This window comes from Pectinophora gossypiella, chromosome 26 (assembly GCF_024362695.1).
Source record: "Pectinophora gossypiella chromosome 26, ilPecGoss1.1, whole genome shotgun sequence".
Lineage (NCBI taxonomy): Eukaryota > Metazoa > Arthropoda > Insecta > Lepidoptera > Gelechiidae > Pectinophora > Pectinophora gossypiella.
In genome coordinates, this window is record NC_065429.1 from 2,288,276 (window position 1) to 2,308,162 (window position 19,887).

The 19,887-nt window shown below is 37.8% G+C and overlaps 2 protein-coding genes across 2 annotated transcripts in view; one reads left to right on the plus strand and one right to left on the minus strand.

Moving 5' to 3' along the window:
• The first annotated feature begins 5,326 nt into the window (after positions 1-5,326).
• Positions 5,327-12,714, plus strand: LOC126378292 (uncharacterized). Its single transcript, XM_050026485.1, has 9 exons — positions 5,327-5,413; positions 5,496-5,657; positions 5,809-5,978; positions 6,222-6,351; positions 6,768-6,909; positions 8,460-8,551; positions 10,560-10,701; positions 11,359-11,555; positions 12,593-12,714. The coding sequence occupies exons 1-9, from the start codon at positions 5,332-5,334 to the stop codon at positions 12,712-12,714; spliced, it is 1,239 nt and encodes a 412-aa protein (XP_049882442.1). The 5' UTR covers positions 5,327-5,331.
• Positions 12,715-14,235: 1,521 nt separating this feature from the next.
• LOC126378338 (uncharacterized) overlaps positions 14,236-19,887 on the minus strand; it is a 50,332-nt gene continuing 44,680 nt past the window's right edge. The window contains exons 14-21 of the mRNA XM_050026593.1: positions 19,153-19,290; positions 18,603-18,728; positions 18,001-18,109; positions 17,829-17,897; positions 17,372-17,460; positions 16,353-16,441; positions 15,634-15,746; positions 14,236-15,299 (exon numbers count right to left, since the gene is read on the minus strand). Coding sequence (XP_049882550.1) covers positions 15,177-15,299; positions 15,634-15,746; positions 16,353-16,441; positions 17,372-17,460; positions 17,829-17,897; positions 18,001-18,109; positions 18,603-18,728; positions 19,153-19,290 — 856 coding nt within the window. The 3' untranslated portion in view covers positions 14,236-15,176. The remainder of the gene's footprint in view (positions 15,300-15,633; positions 15,747-16,352; positions 16,442-17,371; positions 17,461-17,828; positions 17,898-18,000; positions 18,110-18,602; positions 18,729-19,152; positions 19,291-19,887) is intronic.

A 19,887-nucleotide genomic window follows, 5' to 3' on the forward strand; every position in this document is an offset into this window, starting at 1 on the left:
TTGAACTGTAAGTCTCACTAAATGTCAAATATGTTAGTGCGACAGAGTCCTAAAGTTCAATATAAATTATGAAATTCTGATTACTAAATAGATACAGATCTAAAGCTAACGAAAAACATTTTCTTTTTTCTATTTACTTAACTTATTTTTATGAATTTTAATCAAGAAAAACGTAATAATAAAGTCCGACATCTTATCACGTTTTTCTATGACGTCACAGTGTGCTTTTTCATACAAATTCCATAGTAATTTTGTGTTTTGAGGTTTATTATTTATTTATTTATGTAATCGTTAACAATTTTTACATTGTGTTCGACATTATATATAATAATAATAATCCATTTAACATATTTAAACATTTCATGACAAGAACATAATAATTTTACATATACAAAAATAATTAATAACATAAAATTTATAGCAATTAATAATAATTTAAATAGCAAAAACAAAGTAACAATGTCAATGAATTGAATTGAATTAAGCAATAATGTCAAAATTTTAAAGGTATTAAAAAGTAACTGATTTGATTAATTGGAAAGTAGAATATTTATAACATACATCATTATGGCCTCCGTGGTCCAGTGGTTTGAGTGTTGGGCTCACGACCCGGAGGTCCCGGGTTCAAATCCCGGTGGGGACATATCACAAAAATCACTCTGTGATCCCTAGTTTGGTTAGGACATTACAGGCTGATCACCTGATTGTCCGAAAGTAAAATGATCCGTAGTTCGGAAGGCACGTTAAGCCGTTAGTCCCGGTTACTATTTACTGATGTAAATGAGTAATCGTTACATGAGCCATGTCAGCTCTTTGGCGGGTAAATCATAACCCTTTTGAGGCAGAGGCTGGTATTTCACCACACAACCCACACGATAAAGAAGACATTCATGATTCATTTTTAATTTATTTATTTACACAGGTAACATTTTTTTTTGACGTGACTTATTTATTGTAGATTTGCCAATAACAGCGTATCAATAGTGGCTGCAAGTGTCTTTGATTGCTTGTGGCTCTGCCTACCCCAATAGGGATTACGGGCGTGAGTTTATGTGTATGTGTTATATAAAACGCTACCTACAAGATGTACTTGGTTGCGCTAGACTCCTCTTAGCCAAGTTGAAAATAAAAAAACTTTATTGCAGTAACATTTGGTACATAGCATTAATTAAGGGTTGGAATTTCTTTTTAAGCAGGCATATTGATTGTATTAGGAGACTTCGCTCTACCGTAACTATTTTGTGTTTGTACCTATTTCATAAATTTCAACTTATAATTATGACAATCAAAAATTACAGTTAATAATTGTAACAAAATAAATATAATAATTATATTTATTTACCAAATGTATTCAACATCACCATTTTAAGAACCACACTCTTGTCGGTGTAGTATTCTCCACGCTACTTTTTAGGGAAAAATAGGGCAGTGGTTTCCCTCTTGCCTTCCGCCCCGCAGTACTCTGTCTGACGCGAGTGGGATGAGACGGTCAAAAAACAAGAAAGCTATTTGACACTAAACTTACTTTTACGTACGCAAATGTCAAATTGCTTTAAACAGATTGCTTCAATGTGGCTTGGACCGCTTTAGTATATTGCGTATTTAATCTGTCTCTTGTGAGATAATAAAAAAATGGAATTCCATAGTCTCTGCTTACCCCGATTGGAACTAGGCGTGAGTTTATGTATCCTATGTGTCCCGAGATTCCAATACCAGTTACGTTTAATGACGCCAAATGGATGGTTACACCTAGTGGTGTGCTCGTCCCGGGAATTTTCCCACTTTGGGAATTTTCCCGGCAGTAAAAAAGCGCGAAAATTATGTAAAAAGACCTTTATTACCTAACTTTTAGGCAAATAACATACATAAACAGCCTATATACGTCCCACTGCTGGGCACAGGCCTAAATCAACCTGAGAGGGTATGGAGCATACTGCGGCACGCTGGGTGGTGAGGATATGGTATCCCGACATGCCGGCAGAGTAGGGGAGTGATTGGTGATAACGATGATGAATTAGAAGCAAGCAGCAAGCAGGAACATACGTATACAGTTTATTAAAAACACTTCACAAAAGAATCAAGAATTAGAGGGCACGGCCCTAAACAGTATAATACACTTGTGTTGTTTTAATGAAGGTCGGGGATGCAGTGAGTCAAAAGAAAGGAAATGCGGAATGAAATGAGAATTTCGTAATTTAAAATGATGATGGTCAGAACGAAAGGCCAGTATGTGCAGTCTGCTACAATACTCCACCACGCTGCTCCACTACGGGTTAGTGGAGGTATTTGGGCTAGTAGCCCAGGACCAACGGCTTAGCGTGCCTTCCGAAGCACGGAATCATCTTACTTTTTCGAACAATCAGGTGATAAGGCGAGTAACTTGTATTGTATACCCTCATTGATTTAAAAGATGTGTTGCTGTTGCAGTTTCTTGTCATTTCTTCTCCTCAGCCATAACACCTTGCGAAATGACGTAAATTCAAAAATGTAACATTGACCTTCAACAAGTTTATCCATGATAATTACGTTTTATAAATGATTCTGATTTCTGTAAAAGAAACAACAATTTGAAAAAGAAAACCGGTCAATTTCTTTACTATTAAAGAGTTTTTACAACGGGAATGTTTCCAAAGTGGGAATATTCTCGTTTGCGCCACATGACTGGGTACATCTAATCTTGAACGTCAAATACATATTATTGGCCAACTTAACTGTTGTGAAATAGCCCCGACAACCGGTCCCTAGTTCACTGAACTTAATATTAGTAGAAAATGAGTTACCAATGCACGGCTACGGACCGTTATGTCGATTGATTATGTTTTTAAGTTGACAAGTTTTGGCTGTTTTCTAAAAATAGAAGGAATAGTTGGTCGCGTTCCCTTTTTTGATGTGTTTGCTTCTTTAGACATTTTGAAGCGCATGCGGCTAATGCTCCTAATCGTCAAAATGGCCGATCACTGTATCCGGTCGGAGTATTTAATTATTTATTTTATTAATTAATATAATAAAAAACCGTCTATGTGGCCCAGTGGTTGAGCGTCGGTCTCTCCGTAGGCCCCGGGTTCGAAACCGTGGCGACATATCATGACTTTGTGATCCCTAGTTTGGTTAGGACATTACAGGCTGATCACCTGATTGTCTGACAGTTAGATGAACCGCACGGAAGGCACGTTAAGCCGTTGGTCCCGGTTACTACTCACTGATGTAAGTATGTAGTCGTTACGTCAGCCATGTCGAGGGCCTTTGGCGGCTCAATACTAACCCTGTCACCAGGGTGGATGAGGTTGATAGAAGAAGATTGACTTGGAAATAATAACAATTTCTTGTGAGAACAAAGTTATATTAATAAGTCGTTTTGCAAATGTCATTAAGTTGAAAATGATTTTATGTTTTATATTTACAGTTACTCTTTATGACATCTTGTCATATTCATGTTCTTGTCTGTAACTAGTTATCTCGACTGATCATCATCATTAATTTAAGAGCCACGCTCTTGTCGGTGTAGCATTCTCCATGCTACTTTTTAGGGATAAATAGGGTAGTGGTTTCCCTCTTGTCTTCCGCCCCGCAGTATTCTGTCTGACGCGAGTGGGATGGCGCCCAGAAATCAGAATCTTTTATTCAACGTAATTATCATGGATAAACTTCATCATCATCAGCCCATTAACGTAACGTGGATAGGGAGATCGGGCCTTAAACCATCACGCGGGCCCAGTGCGGATTGATGGTTATTAACGACTTCTAATCCAGCCGGGACCAACGGCGACGTGCCTTCCGAAGCATGGAAGAGCTCGAGATGAAAACTTTTTTTTTGTGGTCACCCATCCTATGACCGGTCTTTGCAAAAGTTGCTTAACTTCAACAATCGCAGACCGAGCGCGTTTACCGCTACATTTTTGTATTTCAATCATTCGCAAGGTGTTATGGCTAAGGAGTAGAAATGACAAGAAACTGCAACAGCAACACATCTTTGAAATCAATGAGGTCATACATTACAAGTTATTTAATAACTAACGGAACACATTTAATACCAGACATTTTTATCATTTACATAAAGTAACAGCATTTTTACATAAACTTCACATGAGCTTTCTGACAAATTCAAAATATTATCCGGTATTATATTGTAAAAACGTATAAAACATAATCCCAAAAAATATGAATTTAATTTACTTAATCTAGAATTTTGAATAGTAGTCTATTTCAAAGCCGTACTAGGACTCCTGTCTGCCGCCTCTGAATAATACTAACAGTTACTGCTGCCCTCTGTCAGGTGTAAGGTATCAAAATTATTGATAAGATTCTCTTTCATTTTTTGACCTAAGTATACACTGATGTACTTAGGTATGGCCAGTACAAACCAACTTACACAAATAGGTAGATATATTGACTAGTCAGATTTTATTTGCTATTGTTGTACACTTTCGCATTTTCAATAGGAAAATTTCCCGTACACATAGTAGGTAGTATATGCAGTATACGAAATATCTGCTTACCTACTAGCTTATTGTGTTGAAATTCGAAATTGGAAAGTTTTTGTTATATACGAACGGTCACGAGTACTAATAATCACACTTTCAAACCATGTCACATTAACTTTTTTGTCAAATTAAACCGTAAGTCACATTAAACAAATATGATAGTGCGACAGGGTTCTATAGTGGGTACATGATAATGATACTGCTCATGACAATGACTACGTACATACTACTTATTATAAGTACATACGTAATTAATAGACGGCAATACCGCTCACCATCTATCACATTGGTCAAACAAAAAGCTCGGTGAGGTGTGGGTAATTAATTTATCTTGCGATGGATGTATTGAGGAGCTCGGTGGCGCAGCGGTAAACGCGCTCGGTCTGTGATTGTTGAAGTTAAGCAACTTTCGCAAAGGCCGAACATAGGATGGGTGACCACAAAAAACAATAAGTTTTCATCTCGAGCTCCTTCGTGCTTCGGAAGGCACGTTAAGCCGTTGGTCCCGGCTGCATTAGCAGTCGTTAATAACCATCAATCCGCACTGGGCCCGCGTGATGGTTTAAGGCCCGATCTCCCTATCCATCCATAGGGAAGGCCCGTGCCCCAGCAGTGGGGACGTTAATGGGCTGATGATGATGATGATGATTGACTAACCCAATTGAGATATAGTCGTGACGTAACTTTTGGTGGTCATAAACGGCGGTGCCCAAAAACTATTTATACTTCCAACATAATAGCAAAAGTATTTGTTGCTTGCTAGCTGGTTCTGTCTACCCCGTTAGGCACAATAGCGTATTTTATTCAGTATCAAAACCTCTTGTTTTTTGTTTCAGTTACTTGACGAAAGATGGCGTTAAATTCTCTAGGGAGATTACTTGTGCTATTAGCCGCTGCATATAGTGGCGCAGAAGCTAATAATCTCTTTAGATGTAAGTAGTTTTTCTATTCCACCACAGATGGCGCTGTAAAAATATTTTTTGTAATATTTAATTTTATTTTCTTTTTTACCAGCCCCTAGGCAAGCTCCGGGAAGTATATTTACTGTGGGTAACGGTGAACAATGTCTGGGCTCCGACAGATCAACCGGCGGTGTTTGCTTGTCTAGAAATCAATGTAACACTCAGGGAGGAAAAGCCATTGGATTTTGCGGTGTTTTCGCGACATGCTGTTCTTGTAAGTAGTTAAAATATGTATTATGTCCTAATTTTAATATTGACTATTCAAATTCAAGTATACATATTCAAGTATGCATGAAAAATTAAAATATTTTCGTACAAAATAGTTCTGCAGAATCAAACTAGATGGCGCTATACTTATTTTTCAGTGAACGCCTGTGATGTCCGTACAAACACAAAAGTGGCAATTTTCATCAATCCCCCGCTAAATAGAGAGTCTTCCGGTTTGGAGTGCTCATACAATGTGGAGATTAACAATAATAACGTGTGTCAAATGAGAATCGACTTCGAGACTTTCAACCTTGCGCCTCCTACTACAGTAAGTACTGTACTACTCCTTCCCACTAGACAACACTAAGCATGTTATAACTATTCAATAACAGATGGCGCTTATTTCAGAAGTAAAGCTTTTTGTCACTAGATGGCAATAGTTATAATAATACCACTATTTGGCAATAGATGTCACTACAAAAACTTGTAGCTATTAAATAATAGATGGCGTTATAAATGATACAGCTTTTCAACACTAGATGGCCGAGTAATTTAAATATTATATATTTAGGTTGAACCGGTAGAAAATGTGACCCAGAGACCAGGCTTCACCTGCAGGAATGATATCTTCCAAGTGACCAACCTTCAGGCCAACTCCGACTTCTTGCCGCCATTGTGTGGCGACAACAACGGTCAACATTGTGAGTACCTTGACACAATACTTTCTTCCGCATACACGTAAGTAATCCCTATTAGGGTGGGCAGACACACAAGATACCAGAAGATCACACGTAACTACACTTAGTACTTATATGAAGTTCTAACACACGCATAAACCGTCCGTATATTTGTTACACAGATTGTTAGTGACATCGTAACGATAACTTTGCGGGATGATTGAGACCATGATTCTGAGTTGATAGGTATCAAGTGCAATTTTCCGTCGCAAAATTCATGATTTTTGGTTTTTCAAATTATTTTCAGTTCTATACTTTTGCGACGGACACTTCCACTTGATATCAACTCAGAGTCATGGTCTGAATCATCCCTCAAAGTTTTCGTTACGATGTCACTAACACTCTGTACTTATAATTTGTGCAACTACCTTCCCCCGCAGTGTACGTGCGCGTGAACGCCTCCACCAACAGCCGGTCCATCCGCATCAACTTCAAGATCGCGGACCGCAACACGCAGCCCAACCTGCCGCAAGCAACCTGGAAGATCAAGGTCACACAGCTCGAGTGCTTCAACACGCTGGGGTAACTTACATCCATACAAATACAAAATACAAATCACATCATCAGCCGTATGACGCCCACTGCTGGGCATAGGCCTCCCCCAAGGATCTCCACGACGATCGGTCCTGCGCTGCCCGCATCCAGCGGCTTCCCGCGACCTTCACCAGATCGTCGGTCCACCTTGTAGCGGGCCTACCCACTGAGCGTCGTCCGACACGTGGTCGCCACTCCAGAACCTTTCCGCCCCATCGGCCATCGGTTCTCCTCGCTATGTGTCCTGCCCACTGCCACTTCAGCTTTGCAATTCACAAAATACAAATATAGGTACTTTATTGAACCAAAAAAAAAACGAAATCATTACAATGACTCACTAAAAAACTAGTTTATTTGTTGGATTTTATTAATATTACTCATTATAATTCGTAGTAATAATAATTGGTATTCAGTTTGTTAATATACGTTACAGAGTGTTAGTGACATCGTGACGAATACTGAGGGGGATGGTTCAGACCATGATTCTGAGTTGACGTCTAGTGGAATTTTCAGTCGGAAAATTCATTAAATTTTTTGTTTTTTTTTTTAATTATTTTAAGTTCTGCACTTTTGCGACGGAAAATTCCGCTTGATATCAACTCAGAATCATGGTCTCAATCATCCCTCAAAGTTTTCGTGACGATGTCGCATACATTAACAAACTGAATACCAATTATTATTACTACGAATTATAATAAGTAATATTAATAAACTCCAATAGGTAAATAAACTAGTTTTTCAGTTTACACTTCTCACGACAAAATCCGTCTTCATTTGTTTTTGTTTTTTCTTTGAAGTCCCATACGGAAGACCCGCCAAAACTTTTTTTCTTTCTTAAAAATCGATGTGACGTTCCTTTTTTGAAATGGCCAACACATATTACATATCATAACTTAAACAGCCTATATACGTCCCACTGCTGGGCACAGGCCTCGCCTCAATCAACCGGAGGGAGTATGGAGCATACTCCACCACGCTGCTCCACTGCGTTGGAGGTGTTTTACGGCTAATAGCCGGGACCAACGGTTTAACGTGCTCTTTCCTTTTACTTTATCTGACAATCAAGTTCAATTCAAGCCTGCAATGTACTTATCAAACAAAGGACAGTTTCACATTTTTTTTTATTTTGCACCGCTACGTTTTTATTAAGTAAATTTTTTTCCTATACCCAAAGGTTGCTTGGAAGAGATTGCTACCTTAGCAATAAGGCCGCCTATTGTACTACCTATCTATTTATAACAATGTATTTTTAATATTTGTTTTAAGTGCATTAAATAGTTTTGTATTGTAAAGTGATTTCGACAATGTCCCAGTCGGGAATCGAACCCGGACCTCCAGGCCGTTATCCCAACGCTCTAACCACTCATAGCGCTGTCTCTACTTAAAGGGTTCCCCATGGCGGTCTAGTAATTTAATCATGCGTAATTTAACCCTTTTACGGACATGGGTCATTGATGGTTCATAATAGGTAATAATGACACCTTGGAATCGGAACGTCATTAGATTTTCTGTCCTTGAAAGTTTTAATTGATTTACAGCAAATATCGCGACGGTCTCTTCGAAGCCATCACGTCATCTCTCCCTTCCACGCCGCTCAGCTCGTCAGCCGACAGGGACGAATACCTTATTGGTAAGCAACTTGATTACTTAGTAATTAAATTCGTGGGTGACTTTGCAAACTGACGTGTCTGCAATTATTTGCTAAAATAATTGAAATCTTAATTAAAACAAATAATGGTGCTAATTCCTGTAAATACCATCTAATTTCATTTTAAGGTATATCTGTCATTTTCTTATCTGCTGAGAAGGAAAGGGACGGGTAATCGACAAGCATAAAATTTATGGAACACACGTCAATTTTATGCACAAATCTAAAACAACCGTCTAAAAATTTTACATCAGTCAATAACCCGACACAGTTAAGTAGACAGCACGTCAAACGGATTGCAAACCAGCGACGTACCTTTTTGATTCGCCCGGGTTATTCATTCATTTACTCATTCTTCCTAAAATTAAGAGCTGTGAATCATCCGTCCCTTTCCTTTTCGACGGATATGAAAATGACGGATATAACTTAAAATAAAATTAGGCGGTGTCTGCAGGAATCAGGGCCAATAACGGGTTCTTACCGCGTTTAAATCAGGGATATAAGACTCTCGATATTTCGACACTGTTTCAAGTGCCATGATCACGGGATGACTGATGAGATTGGAGTGGAGTAGGTAGATCCATAATTTTCTACGGGCAAATATATCTGTCTACCCTCTTTCTTTGCCGCTTGTTTATGTATTTGATATCGGAATGTTCGGAACCATTTGCAAACAGTGTCGAAATATCGGGAGTCTCATATCCCTATTTCAAACGCGGTAAGAACCCGTTTTTATGTGTTTTAATTATGATAATGGTGCTAATTCCTGTAAATACCATCTAATTTTATTTTAAGTTATATCTGTCATTTTCTAATCCGCCGAAAAGGAAAGGGACGTGTAATCGACAAGCATAAAATTTATGGAACACACGTCAATTTTAAGCACAAATCTAAACCAACCGTCTAAAAATTTTACATCCGTCAATAACCCGACACAGTTAAGTAGACAGCACGTCAAACGGATTGCATACCAGCGACGTACCTTTTGATTCGCCCGGGTTATTCATTCATTCACTCATTCTTCCTAAAATTAAGAGCTGTGAATCATCCGTCCCTTTCCTTTTCGCCGGATATGAAAATGACGGATATAACTTAAAATAAAATTAGGCGGTGTCTGCAGGAATCGGGGCCAATAACCGCGTAAACTTAAAACAATTTATGTCTTATTGACAATCAAGAAGAAGATTGACAATAGCAAAGGGTGCAAATCAGACTCGCCAAAAATTTCACATACGTCAGTTAGCGATGTCGGCGACAAATTATCTACAAGATATGAATGCATGGGATTAGCTGTCTGGGAACTGATATTACACAGCCAAATTACTAAATTATATATCTCTAAAGCTGCCCCCCACACCCGAAGTGGAGCAAAATAGTTATAAGTACCTGTTATAACACAAACAACCTATATCCGTCGCACTGTTGAGTACACTCCCCTCAATCAACCGGAGGGGATATGGAGCATACTCCACCACACTGCTCCACTGCGGGTTGCTGTAGCGGCTTAACGTGTCCTCCGAAGCACGGAATCATCTTACTTTTTCTCACAGTCAGTTGATTCCAGCCCGCAAATCTCTTACCAAACAAAGGACAGTCTCATAGAGTGATTTCGACAATGTCCCCATCGGGAATTGAACCTGGACCTCCAGATTGATGTTACCACACAATCATAAATAGCCTATACCGGGTGTCAGTGACATCGTAACGAAAACTTTGAAGGATGATTCAGACCAATTTGAGTTATACTTTTGCGACGGAAACTTCCATTGATATTCTCTCTGAATCATGGTCTTAATCATCCCCCTCAGTATTCGTTACGATGTCACTAACGCCCTATACATATGTCCCACTGCTGGGCACAGGCGCCCCCTCAATGAACTGGAGGGGGTATGGAGCATTCTCCACCACGCTGCTACACTGCGGGTTGGTTTTGTTTGGTGTTTATGTCACTACAATAACACTTTTAAAATGAGTGCTTCCCCCTCCCCAGCGCCGCCCGGCTGCCTGCAGTACTACCCGGACAGATCCGGGTCGTTCGAGTCGTTCAACTACAACCGCGGTGCTGGCCCCTACATCGCCAACCTCGCCTACTCAACCTGCTTCAAGCGCACACCTGACGTGTGTGGTGTCAAGTAAGTCGCTTCATGGACCAATTGAAAAAAAAAACATACATACATAAACTCACGCCTATTTCCCACCGGGGTAAGCAGAGACTATAGAATTCCATTTGCTTCGATCCTGACACACAAAAAAAGAGAAAAAATAAGAAAGAAATAAATACCTAGTTAGATAACATTTTGCGCTTCCTATAACCTCGTAAGAACCGGATTTGAAGACACAATAGTTTCTTCTTTTATCGTGTGGGTTGTGAAGTAGATTACCAACCCCATCAACCCTAGCGTCAGGGTTATGACACAATAGTTAAACAATGATATTTGGATTTTAAAAGGCATCTGGTTCTTACGAGGTTAAATAAAAATTCTTGATTGTACCTACACATTAAAAAAGTAACAAAACTCAATATGAAAATGTATAACCAAAAGTGGGCTTATCTCTAAAAGAGATCTCTTCAGCCAACCTTGCCTTTTGTAAGTAACATGTAATTTTTACGACTTTTCATGATTTTCGTGCAACACCCGCCATTTTATCCCCTTAGGGGATGAATTTTTAAATGTCACTTTTGAAGTTTAACAGTTATATACTTCACTTACCGCAATATAAGACAGTGGTTAAACGCAAATATAAAAAAAAAAATAAGAAAAAACTTAACCCACTGGTTTTACCTTCAGACTAACATCAGCAAGCTTCGAGATGGCGTACCGCGACGAGCAGAACCTGTACCTAGACACGGACTGTCAGGTGAACCCTGTCACCCAGGGCGCGCCTCAGAGCGAGGACTACCTCTTCATTCCCGAGGCTGAAACAGCTGATGGACTGCGAGGAACTAAGTTCTGCGGCTCTAGCGCTTCGAATCAGATTATTGCTTGTGAGTATTTTTCTCCTTCTCGTCACTAATTTAAGAGCCACGCTCTTGTCGGTGTAGCTTATCCATGCTACTTTTCTTCTTCTTCCTTTTATTTAAACTAAGTAAATGTGTTTTTTTGGCATTGACACGAAAAGAAGAAGAGTCATTTTATATACATTGTTTTAAGTTTACTCGGTTATTATCATAATTAAAACACATAATAACGGGTTCGAAATATAGGGAGTCTCATATCCCTGCTTTAAACGCGGTAATAACCCGTTATTATGAGAATCATTTTATGTTGGGATGTAGGACTCGAATAACAGATTTTCACTCCTCCCGATCTTTTGCAGCCTCTGTAGCTTGCTCCCATAACATGCCGAGAGTTTACAATAACTTGTCTTTATGACGTGACTTATTGTAGATTTTCCGCATGTTGTATTAACTACTTTGCCGAACAAATGGGGAGCGCTGAGGGCTCTCACAAATATGTATATATTTTATTAAAACAAAGTGCTCACGATACAGAAATATAAAATAAAAACACAACAAATGGCCAGACAACCTTTGGGCATGTCGTAGAATACGACAAAGGGAGGATTGTGTTATTTCTAACATGATGGACCGCATTATGGATTCCGGGTGTCAGCTTATGCATGTGTGTAATATTATGTTGGTATCGAAGTACTAAAATGTATTTCCCAACTCCAGCGAAGGAGTGACCTGGCGCTGCAATAAATTACAATATTTTTAACTAAATTAATTACCAAATCAGTAGAATTGAAGTGTGCAGTAGAATTTGCCGATCCAGAATTGGCTTGCACAGTCATGAAAAAGTGCATGACCGCAGAGTCAGTCAGTCTGAATCAGACGTATGAGACCTAGGACCACATTTTTACCACACTACATAAACTCACAACTATATCCCAATTGGTGTAGTCAGAGGTACATCCATCGCAAGATGAATTAAATCACTCCTTTCCGAGCTTTCTGTTAAACCAACGTGATAGGCGGTGAGCTGTATCGGTGTATTTTAATCAATTCTTTCCATTTTCCAGCGACACCCCCTGGGCCGCTGAGCGTGCATTTCCGCAGTGACAACCTGGTGACAGACGATATCCCTGAGTCCGGCTACAGATTCAACTACAACGTCCTTAACAACTGCTATCTTAAGACGTAAATTTAAAAAAATAAACTCTAAAAAAGTAACTTGAAAGTCATAAAATTTAAAAATGTCTTGACCTGATAAACATTATGGTAATTCATAAATTAAGATTGCGAACTTTTTTATAAAATTATATTATAAATTAAAACACAAAATCATATTTTTGGTTATATGCTGAACCGTTTTCTAATTGAGTACATAAATTGAATAAATATTAAAAATGTATATCAGGTTGACACTTTTTCAATTTTTTATAAGTTCATTTACATAATTAGTAAATTATTTTTTAATATAATTATTTTCTATTGCCAGCAGTTGCATTTATAGGTAAGATAAATATTATTTTAGATCTGTGCCAATACTCGATATGTGAACTAGAATATTGTGTTTTTTAAATAATAAATCGTATATTTTAAATATGTTTCTTTTTCTGTATTGGACCCTATTCGCCATCTATCATATTTTTTATGCACTGTAGGCATGCACTTGACCACACCTGACCATAAATTTTATGCCTGTCGGTTACCCGTCCCTTTCTTTTTCGGCGAATAAGAAATTGACTATAACTTAAAATAAAATTAGATGTTGTGTCCTGGAATCGCACCAATATTAGTATATACCTTCGGGCTAATTTCAAGACTCCACTTAACGGATTTGCATGCACTTATTTACTTTTATAGCAACAGACAGAACAGATAAGGAAGATAATAAAGCTTTGATTATGAGATGCAATTGTCTAAGATAATAAGGTAAAATTTTTACCGAGACGAAATTGAACCGGGTCACTAGTAGCTATAACATAAATGAAGATAAACAAAACTATTTCGATTTAATATAAAATATATTAAGTATGTAACTGTTTTCTTAAATAATTACTTACTACTACTTAAATACAATAGTGACAAAATGTACAATATAAATGCATTCTGTTTATTTTCATTTTATATAATTAATTACTGTAAATTATTTATATATTGTAAATATAAAAATAAGTGTATTTCAAATGCGAAATTTTAAAAATGTATCCCCTAAGGGGACGAATTTCCACGATATTATAATTTTATATGTATAAATATTTTTCACCCTTTTTTAACATAATCTCCCCTAAGGGGATAAATTTTAAAGTTTGTAGAGGTCGCAACAGAAACGCGAACTAAATTCCGGGTGTATGACTGTATGGTTGTATATAATATCTGACTATTCAGTAATTAATTTGTTACACGACACATTTTTAAATACAAACGTCAAATGCTATTGGAGCGATAAATATTATTTACAATTAAAATTTGACTTAAAAATTACAATTGTATAAAAATAAAAAAATCTTCAGTCTATAGATTTTCGATGAATAAATTTTAAAAACGTGGTTTTGTATCGATGGCCAGTGAAATAATATTGAAAACAATAAAAAAATAATTATATATGTAACCACCATAAGATTATTTTATTTACATCATAAAATATTATTAGTAATTTCTCTTAAATTTTCAAAATTACTCATTATTTTCATTGATTAATCATGCAATAATTTTAAGTATTTTTTTCATATCAATTATAGGATTTAAAACTAATACTAAAATCATAAATATGCTTAATTATCTAATAAATTGATCACATAATTATTAATAAAAATCGTTGAAAGCAGTCTTATATACATTTTTATACAATTAAACTTATTTTTTATTTATTCGTTATTAATTACTTTATCGTTGTTTCACGGTATGTTTTTAAGATTATTATTTTTATTTATTTAATACATTTTACAAAAATATCAATGTAATAATTTCGACAATTGTATTCAATATCATTTAATTTGTTCGGTTCCTTTTTAACATTTTTTCTCCATTATTATGTCATAAGCACTTCTTCACCACGTTGATAAAAATAACAGGAATTCTAATCTAATCTAATTTTAAATAAATGTAAAAGAGTCAAAGTCTTGTTAATTACAAAACTATACCAATATTAAAATACGATATAAATCGATTTGTTCCTGATCATCATCAATTTAAGAGCCACGCTCTTGTCGGTGTAGCATTTTCCATTCCAGATAAACACAACATAAAGGACAATTACAAAATGACAACAGAAGTAAAATCGGCGGCCATACTGCTCATAATCTCCCTAGCGTTATCCCATTTTTCACAGGGTCCACCGCAGGAAGCGACTGTCTGTTTGACCTTAAAACCCGCAAAGGGAACACCAGCCCAATACATAAATTACTCATCGTTACCGTATGCCACTGGGTAAGTGCGAGCGAGACAATCTATCCACGCTTGCTCCCTCACTCCTTCGTGGCTCACTGCTATTTAGACTAAAGTAAGACCCAGAGGGGGTGAGGTCGGCACCCGATACGAATTGGTGCGGGGCGTAGAGTTACCGTTTGATGTTCGTTATCTAACTCTTCCAGATTAGACGGAAAAACTCTTTTACATTTACTCAAATTCCATAAGATAGGCCAACGATACTTAGAAATACTATGTCCTATAGAAGGGGGGACCCCTGCTGACTGTGTAGGTTGACAGGGGAATTCCCTTGGTGCCGTAGATAGCTTCCGGTGCGTTCTCATACTCTACATCGTAGTAGATTCCGGTTTGGTTCTGAAAAGTTTTAAAAAGGAAAAAAATTGTGAGACATAATTTGCATCTATAATTGCAATATTTATTTATATCTGTACCTACCTACATTTTTGTACAAGAAAAATATCTGTGTTTCTCTTTAAATCTAATCAAAATCTCACAACCCACACGATAGAAGATAGGCCCGGTTACTACTTACTGATGTAAGTATACATGAGCCACGTTAGGGGCGTTGGCGGCTCAATAGTAACCCTGAGTTGATGAGGTTGGTACTCCACCTCACAACCCACACGATAGAAGAAGAACGTATCTTGATCTTTCGAAATTAGCTATATCCTCCAGTGTGAGTACTTACATGCATACTTCTAGCCCGAGACTTGGGCCTTGGCACGAGCAGGTCAGCTCGCTCTTGCACGTGGCTGGACGCTTCTGAACTGGTGGAGTCTGTCGCCATGTGGTTTGTGTAACCTGTAAATATAACCATAACCGTAGCGTCACGCCTGCATCTATAGGTAGAGGTGTATAGTATATATACCCACTCCTCGCCTGCTATGTTTAAGTCTGCTATGTTAATGGGGTTTGGATTTTAAAAGGACATTTGGTCTTACGACTTTAAACATCCTATGTATGCTTCGTTGTTACATACTAGTCTCTTCATCAACCAAAGAAATAGATATCAATGAAAGCACGGCAAGTCTTTCGTCCAAGCTATTATTTACATAATTATTGTTATTGTTAAGTCAGTACGTTTTTAAGTCTGAAGCCTATGAAATGTTAAGATTTATCTTTTATTATCTTTACTTTTTGTTTCGTTAATTTGTAAATATTATTTATTACATGATTTACATATTTTGTTTTATATATTAATTTTCTTTTTAATTTTGTATATCTATGTTTAAAACATTTTTCATTATCCAAATCTAAAAAAACGTGATGATGATTTATGCAGAAATTGTTGTTTAACAATAAGGCCGCCTATTGTGCTTATTTTATTCGTCTGTACATATCCTGTGTTTATGTTTTTGTGCAATAAAGAATTATTGATTGATTGATTTAAATGATGATTGTACTCACCATATAAGTTATGATGCGAGGCAGCTGTGTTGGCTCTAGACGCCACAGTGTTCAGGGTACCCGTGTGATGAGGCCCGTGAAGACCCATCCTAGGAAAATAATAATTGACTGTAATATAATAATAGTGAAGCCCTAACAGTGAAAACCTCTTCTTTTTAATTTATTTATATCATGTATTACATTATTAGGTACACCACTGATACCGTTAAACCACAATACGGTTTGTCTCGGTACCAGTCTCCTCAGTTCGTTCGTCTCACAAACATCAGTAAGTTTTATTATCTAAAGATGATAATAAATGTAGTTATTGATATTAAAAGATTTGAGTGCGTTTGACCGCCATCCAGACTGGTTTTAGGCAGCGATGTGATCTAAGGTGGAGTACGCAAACTCAAATAGTGCCTATTTACTCTTGGCTTAAAATCCCTAAATGTATGTATCGGGGAACAATGATGCAAGAAAAGAATTCCATTGTTTAACAGTTTAGAAGGAGGAAACGAGCCTAGCGATTCGAAGAGGAAGATTTTGTTTTTTTTTTGACGTGACTTATTGTAGATTTGCCGCAGATGGCATTAACTACTTGGCCCGACAAATGGGGAGCGCTGAAGGCTCTCACCCGGTTCGAAGAGGAAGAATGTCGACCTATATGGATGGAATAGCGTGCCGCCCCGCGCCGTGGCCTCCAATGGTAGAAAGGTGCAGGAGGAACCACTTCGTGCAATTCCTGAGCACATTAAGCGTAACAAGCGTCTTTGTAAAAAATCGCATTCAGATGTGATTTTTGTTAACAAAACCTCACAATAGACACGCTAGTTTTAATCCGAGTAAAAAATCTCACTTTTTTTGAGAGAGACAAGATTGAAATTATTTATTGAAAAATATAATGTAATTATTGAAATCTCTTTAAATGGAAATTGTATCGACTACCTTATTATACTGATACCAATTTTAACCATTTAAACCATTTATAAGTACTTAAATAAATCAATCAATCATAAATATATTTTTATATAACATACCTGGGTAGAGGAACGGGTGGTAAGGTGGGGTATGCGCCGAACATAGCGGACGAAGGTCTAGTAGGCATCGTCTGCACCGGCTCTGGTTGCTGTAATAGAATATGCGTATAAGTAATACGCATAAAGTTGGCAAGTTATAACACATAACGTAAGCTCACGACTATACTCCGAATTATGTTAGTAAGAGGTACATCCATCGCAAGATGAACCGAGGACCCACGCTAATGCATAACGAAATTACCAAGTGAAAAAGATCTATTAACAACAACAAAATGTAAATTTTACAATAATATATATAAAAAAGAAAAAAACTGATTGGTATTGGTAAGTCGACAAAGGCAAACGCCAATAAGATTTTTTGGAAATTCATCCCCTAAGGGGATGAAAAAATATTCCGCGCGAAATCACGGGTGACAGCACCCGCTAGATAATATATAAAAAAAATCACATGACTCACCGCATAATGATTAGCCTGTGCCATGGCTTCAGCAATTTGTGCCCAGCGCATTCTTTCTTCCAACGTCACCTGAAAATAGTACATTTTATAATTAATTGTATTCAACCGTTAACAACCTCCGTGTTGTTGTAATAATGATGCGTGAGGTGTTTCTTGCTTGGCCTCTACATACCTGATAAGGTGGCCCCCCTACCGGCGGCGTTTTGATGGTGCTAGCTGCCATGTAGTTGAACACTGGGGACCCCATGCCCGCCGCCTTCTGCTCTCGAGACCATTTACGACTGAAAAAGATAATGATTTTAATTGATTTTATCTTAAGTTCAGTCTTCACTAACACAATCGGCTCACCACCTAGCACTTTGGTCTAACAGAAAGCTCGATGAGGTGTAGGTACTTAGTTCATCTTTCTATAGGTGTATCTTTGACTACACCAACTGGGATAGAGTCGTGAGCTTATGTTATATGTTAAGTTTAGTTGGACGTCAAATCACGACCATAGGTTAGAATCAAGGAGGCAAATATAAAAACCATGGATATATCTTCGAACTACCCGGCACATTACTACAAAAAATACACGTACTTCAAGGTACTGTTTCCATGGAGAAAAGTTGGAGAACCAGGTGGAGAAGAGTCAGCTGAACGGTAGGTGCGTCCTGTTATTCCGATCACTGATCACACAGAGTTAGTTCCGCAAAGGTTGCAGGTATATGATCATTATCTAAACTTGTACAATCAGCAAGCAAATCCAATTATCTCCTGAAAACCACTGCTCACCTCCAAGACAGTAGAGCAGCTAGTGTGAGCGCGATGACGAGCGCGGCAGCTAGAGACGCTCCTACTGCTACGCCTACCACTTCGCCGTCAACCTCGCACGTGGACCCGTAGTAGCCCGAATTGCAACTGGGAAATAATTAAAAAAAAGTTTTAAAATGTAAAATAAATTGTTATTGTTAAATAAAAATGTTTATTTTAAATTATTCTTTATTAGATGTTAGCTGTAATGTTATATTATACGCATGAACTTTTTTTCATCTCCTGAATATCAATAGATATGAATACATAAAAGCATCCCCTTAGGGGATAAATTTCTGAAATTCCCGCTTTATGCTTGTAAAATTCAAAGCCTTTTGTAAAAAATAAAATTCTAATCCAAGCGGTTTTAGTTACTCTAAGACGCAGGAAATGCTGCATGAATATTGATTAAAGACATAATCATGAATTACATAATTAGTGATTTTTATTTCAACGCATAGGTCGTTGTAGTAAGTCACTAGTAGATAGCAAATTCCTTTCTTATTTCCTTCTATCTCTATTTCCTTCTCACCTGCAGTGCGGCTGCATGTTCTGGTAGCGACAGACGCCGCGTTCGTTGCAGTGGGAGGCGGCGCACGCTTTGCACTGCCTGCCTGCTTGTGTGATGGAACCCTGTGACGTGTCTAGCGTTGTGTCTGGGCAGGCGCATCTGTCAGGTACAAATTAAATGTCAAATCATAATTCGTTATATCGACACATTTGCTTGATTGCTGCCCGCGATTTTGTCCGCGAAAAATTATTTTCATACCCTTAGGGGATAAATTCTCAGAACTTATACATACATGCACATACATAAAACCACGCTTATTTCTTTTTGGGGTAGGCAGAGACCACGGAATTCCAGCTACTACGACCCTGGCGCATCACTTTTAAGCATGTATTATTGGAAATACTAACGACCTCCGTGGTCCAGTGGTGAGCATTAGGCTCACGTACCGGAGGTCCTGGGTTCAATTTCCGGTGGGGACATATCACAAAAATCACTTTGTGATCCCTAGTCTGGTTAGGACATTACAGGCTGATCACCTCATTGTCCGAAAGTAAGATGATCCGTGCTTTGGAGGGCACGTTAAGCCGTTGATCCCGGTCACTACTTACTTATATAAGTAGTCGTTACATGAGCCATGTTCGGGGCCTTTGGCGGCTCTATAATAACCCAGACACCAGGGTTGATGAGGTTGGTACTCCACCTCACAATCACAACCCACTTTGTTTGCTCTTGGCTCCAGACTTGCCAGAAGGCATT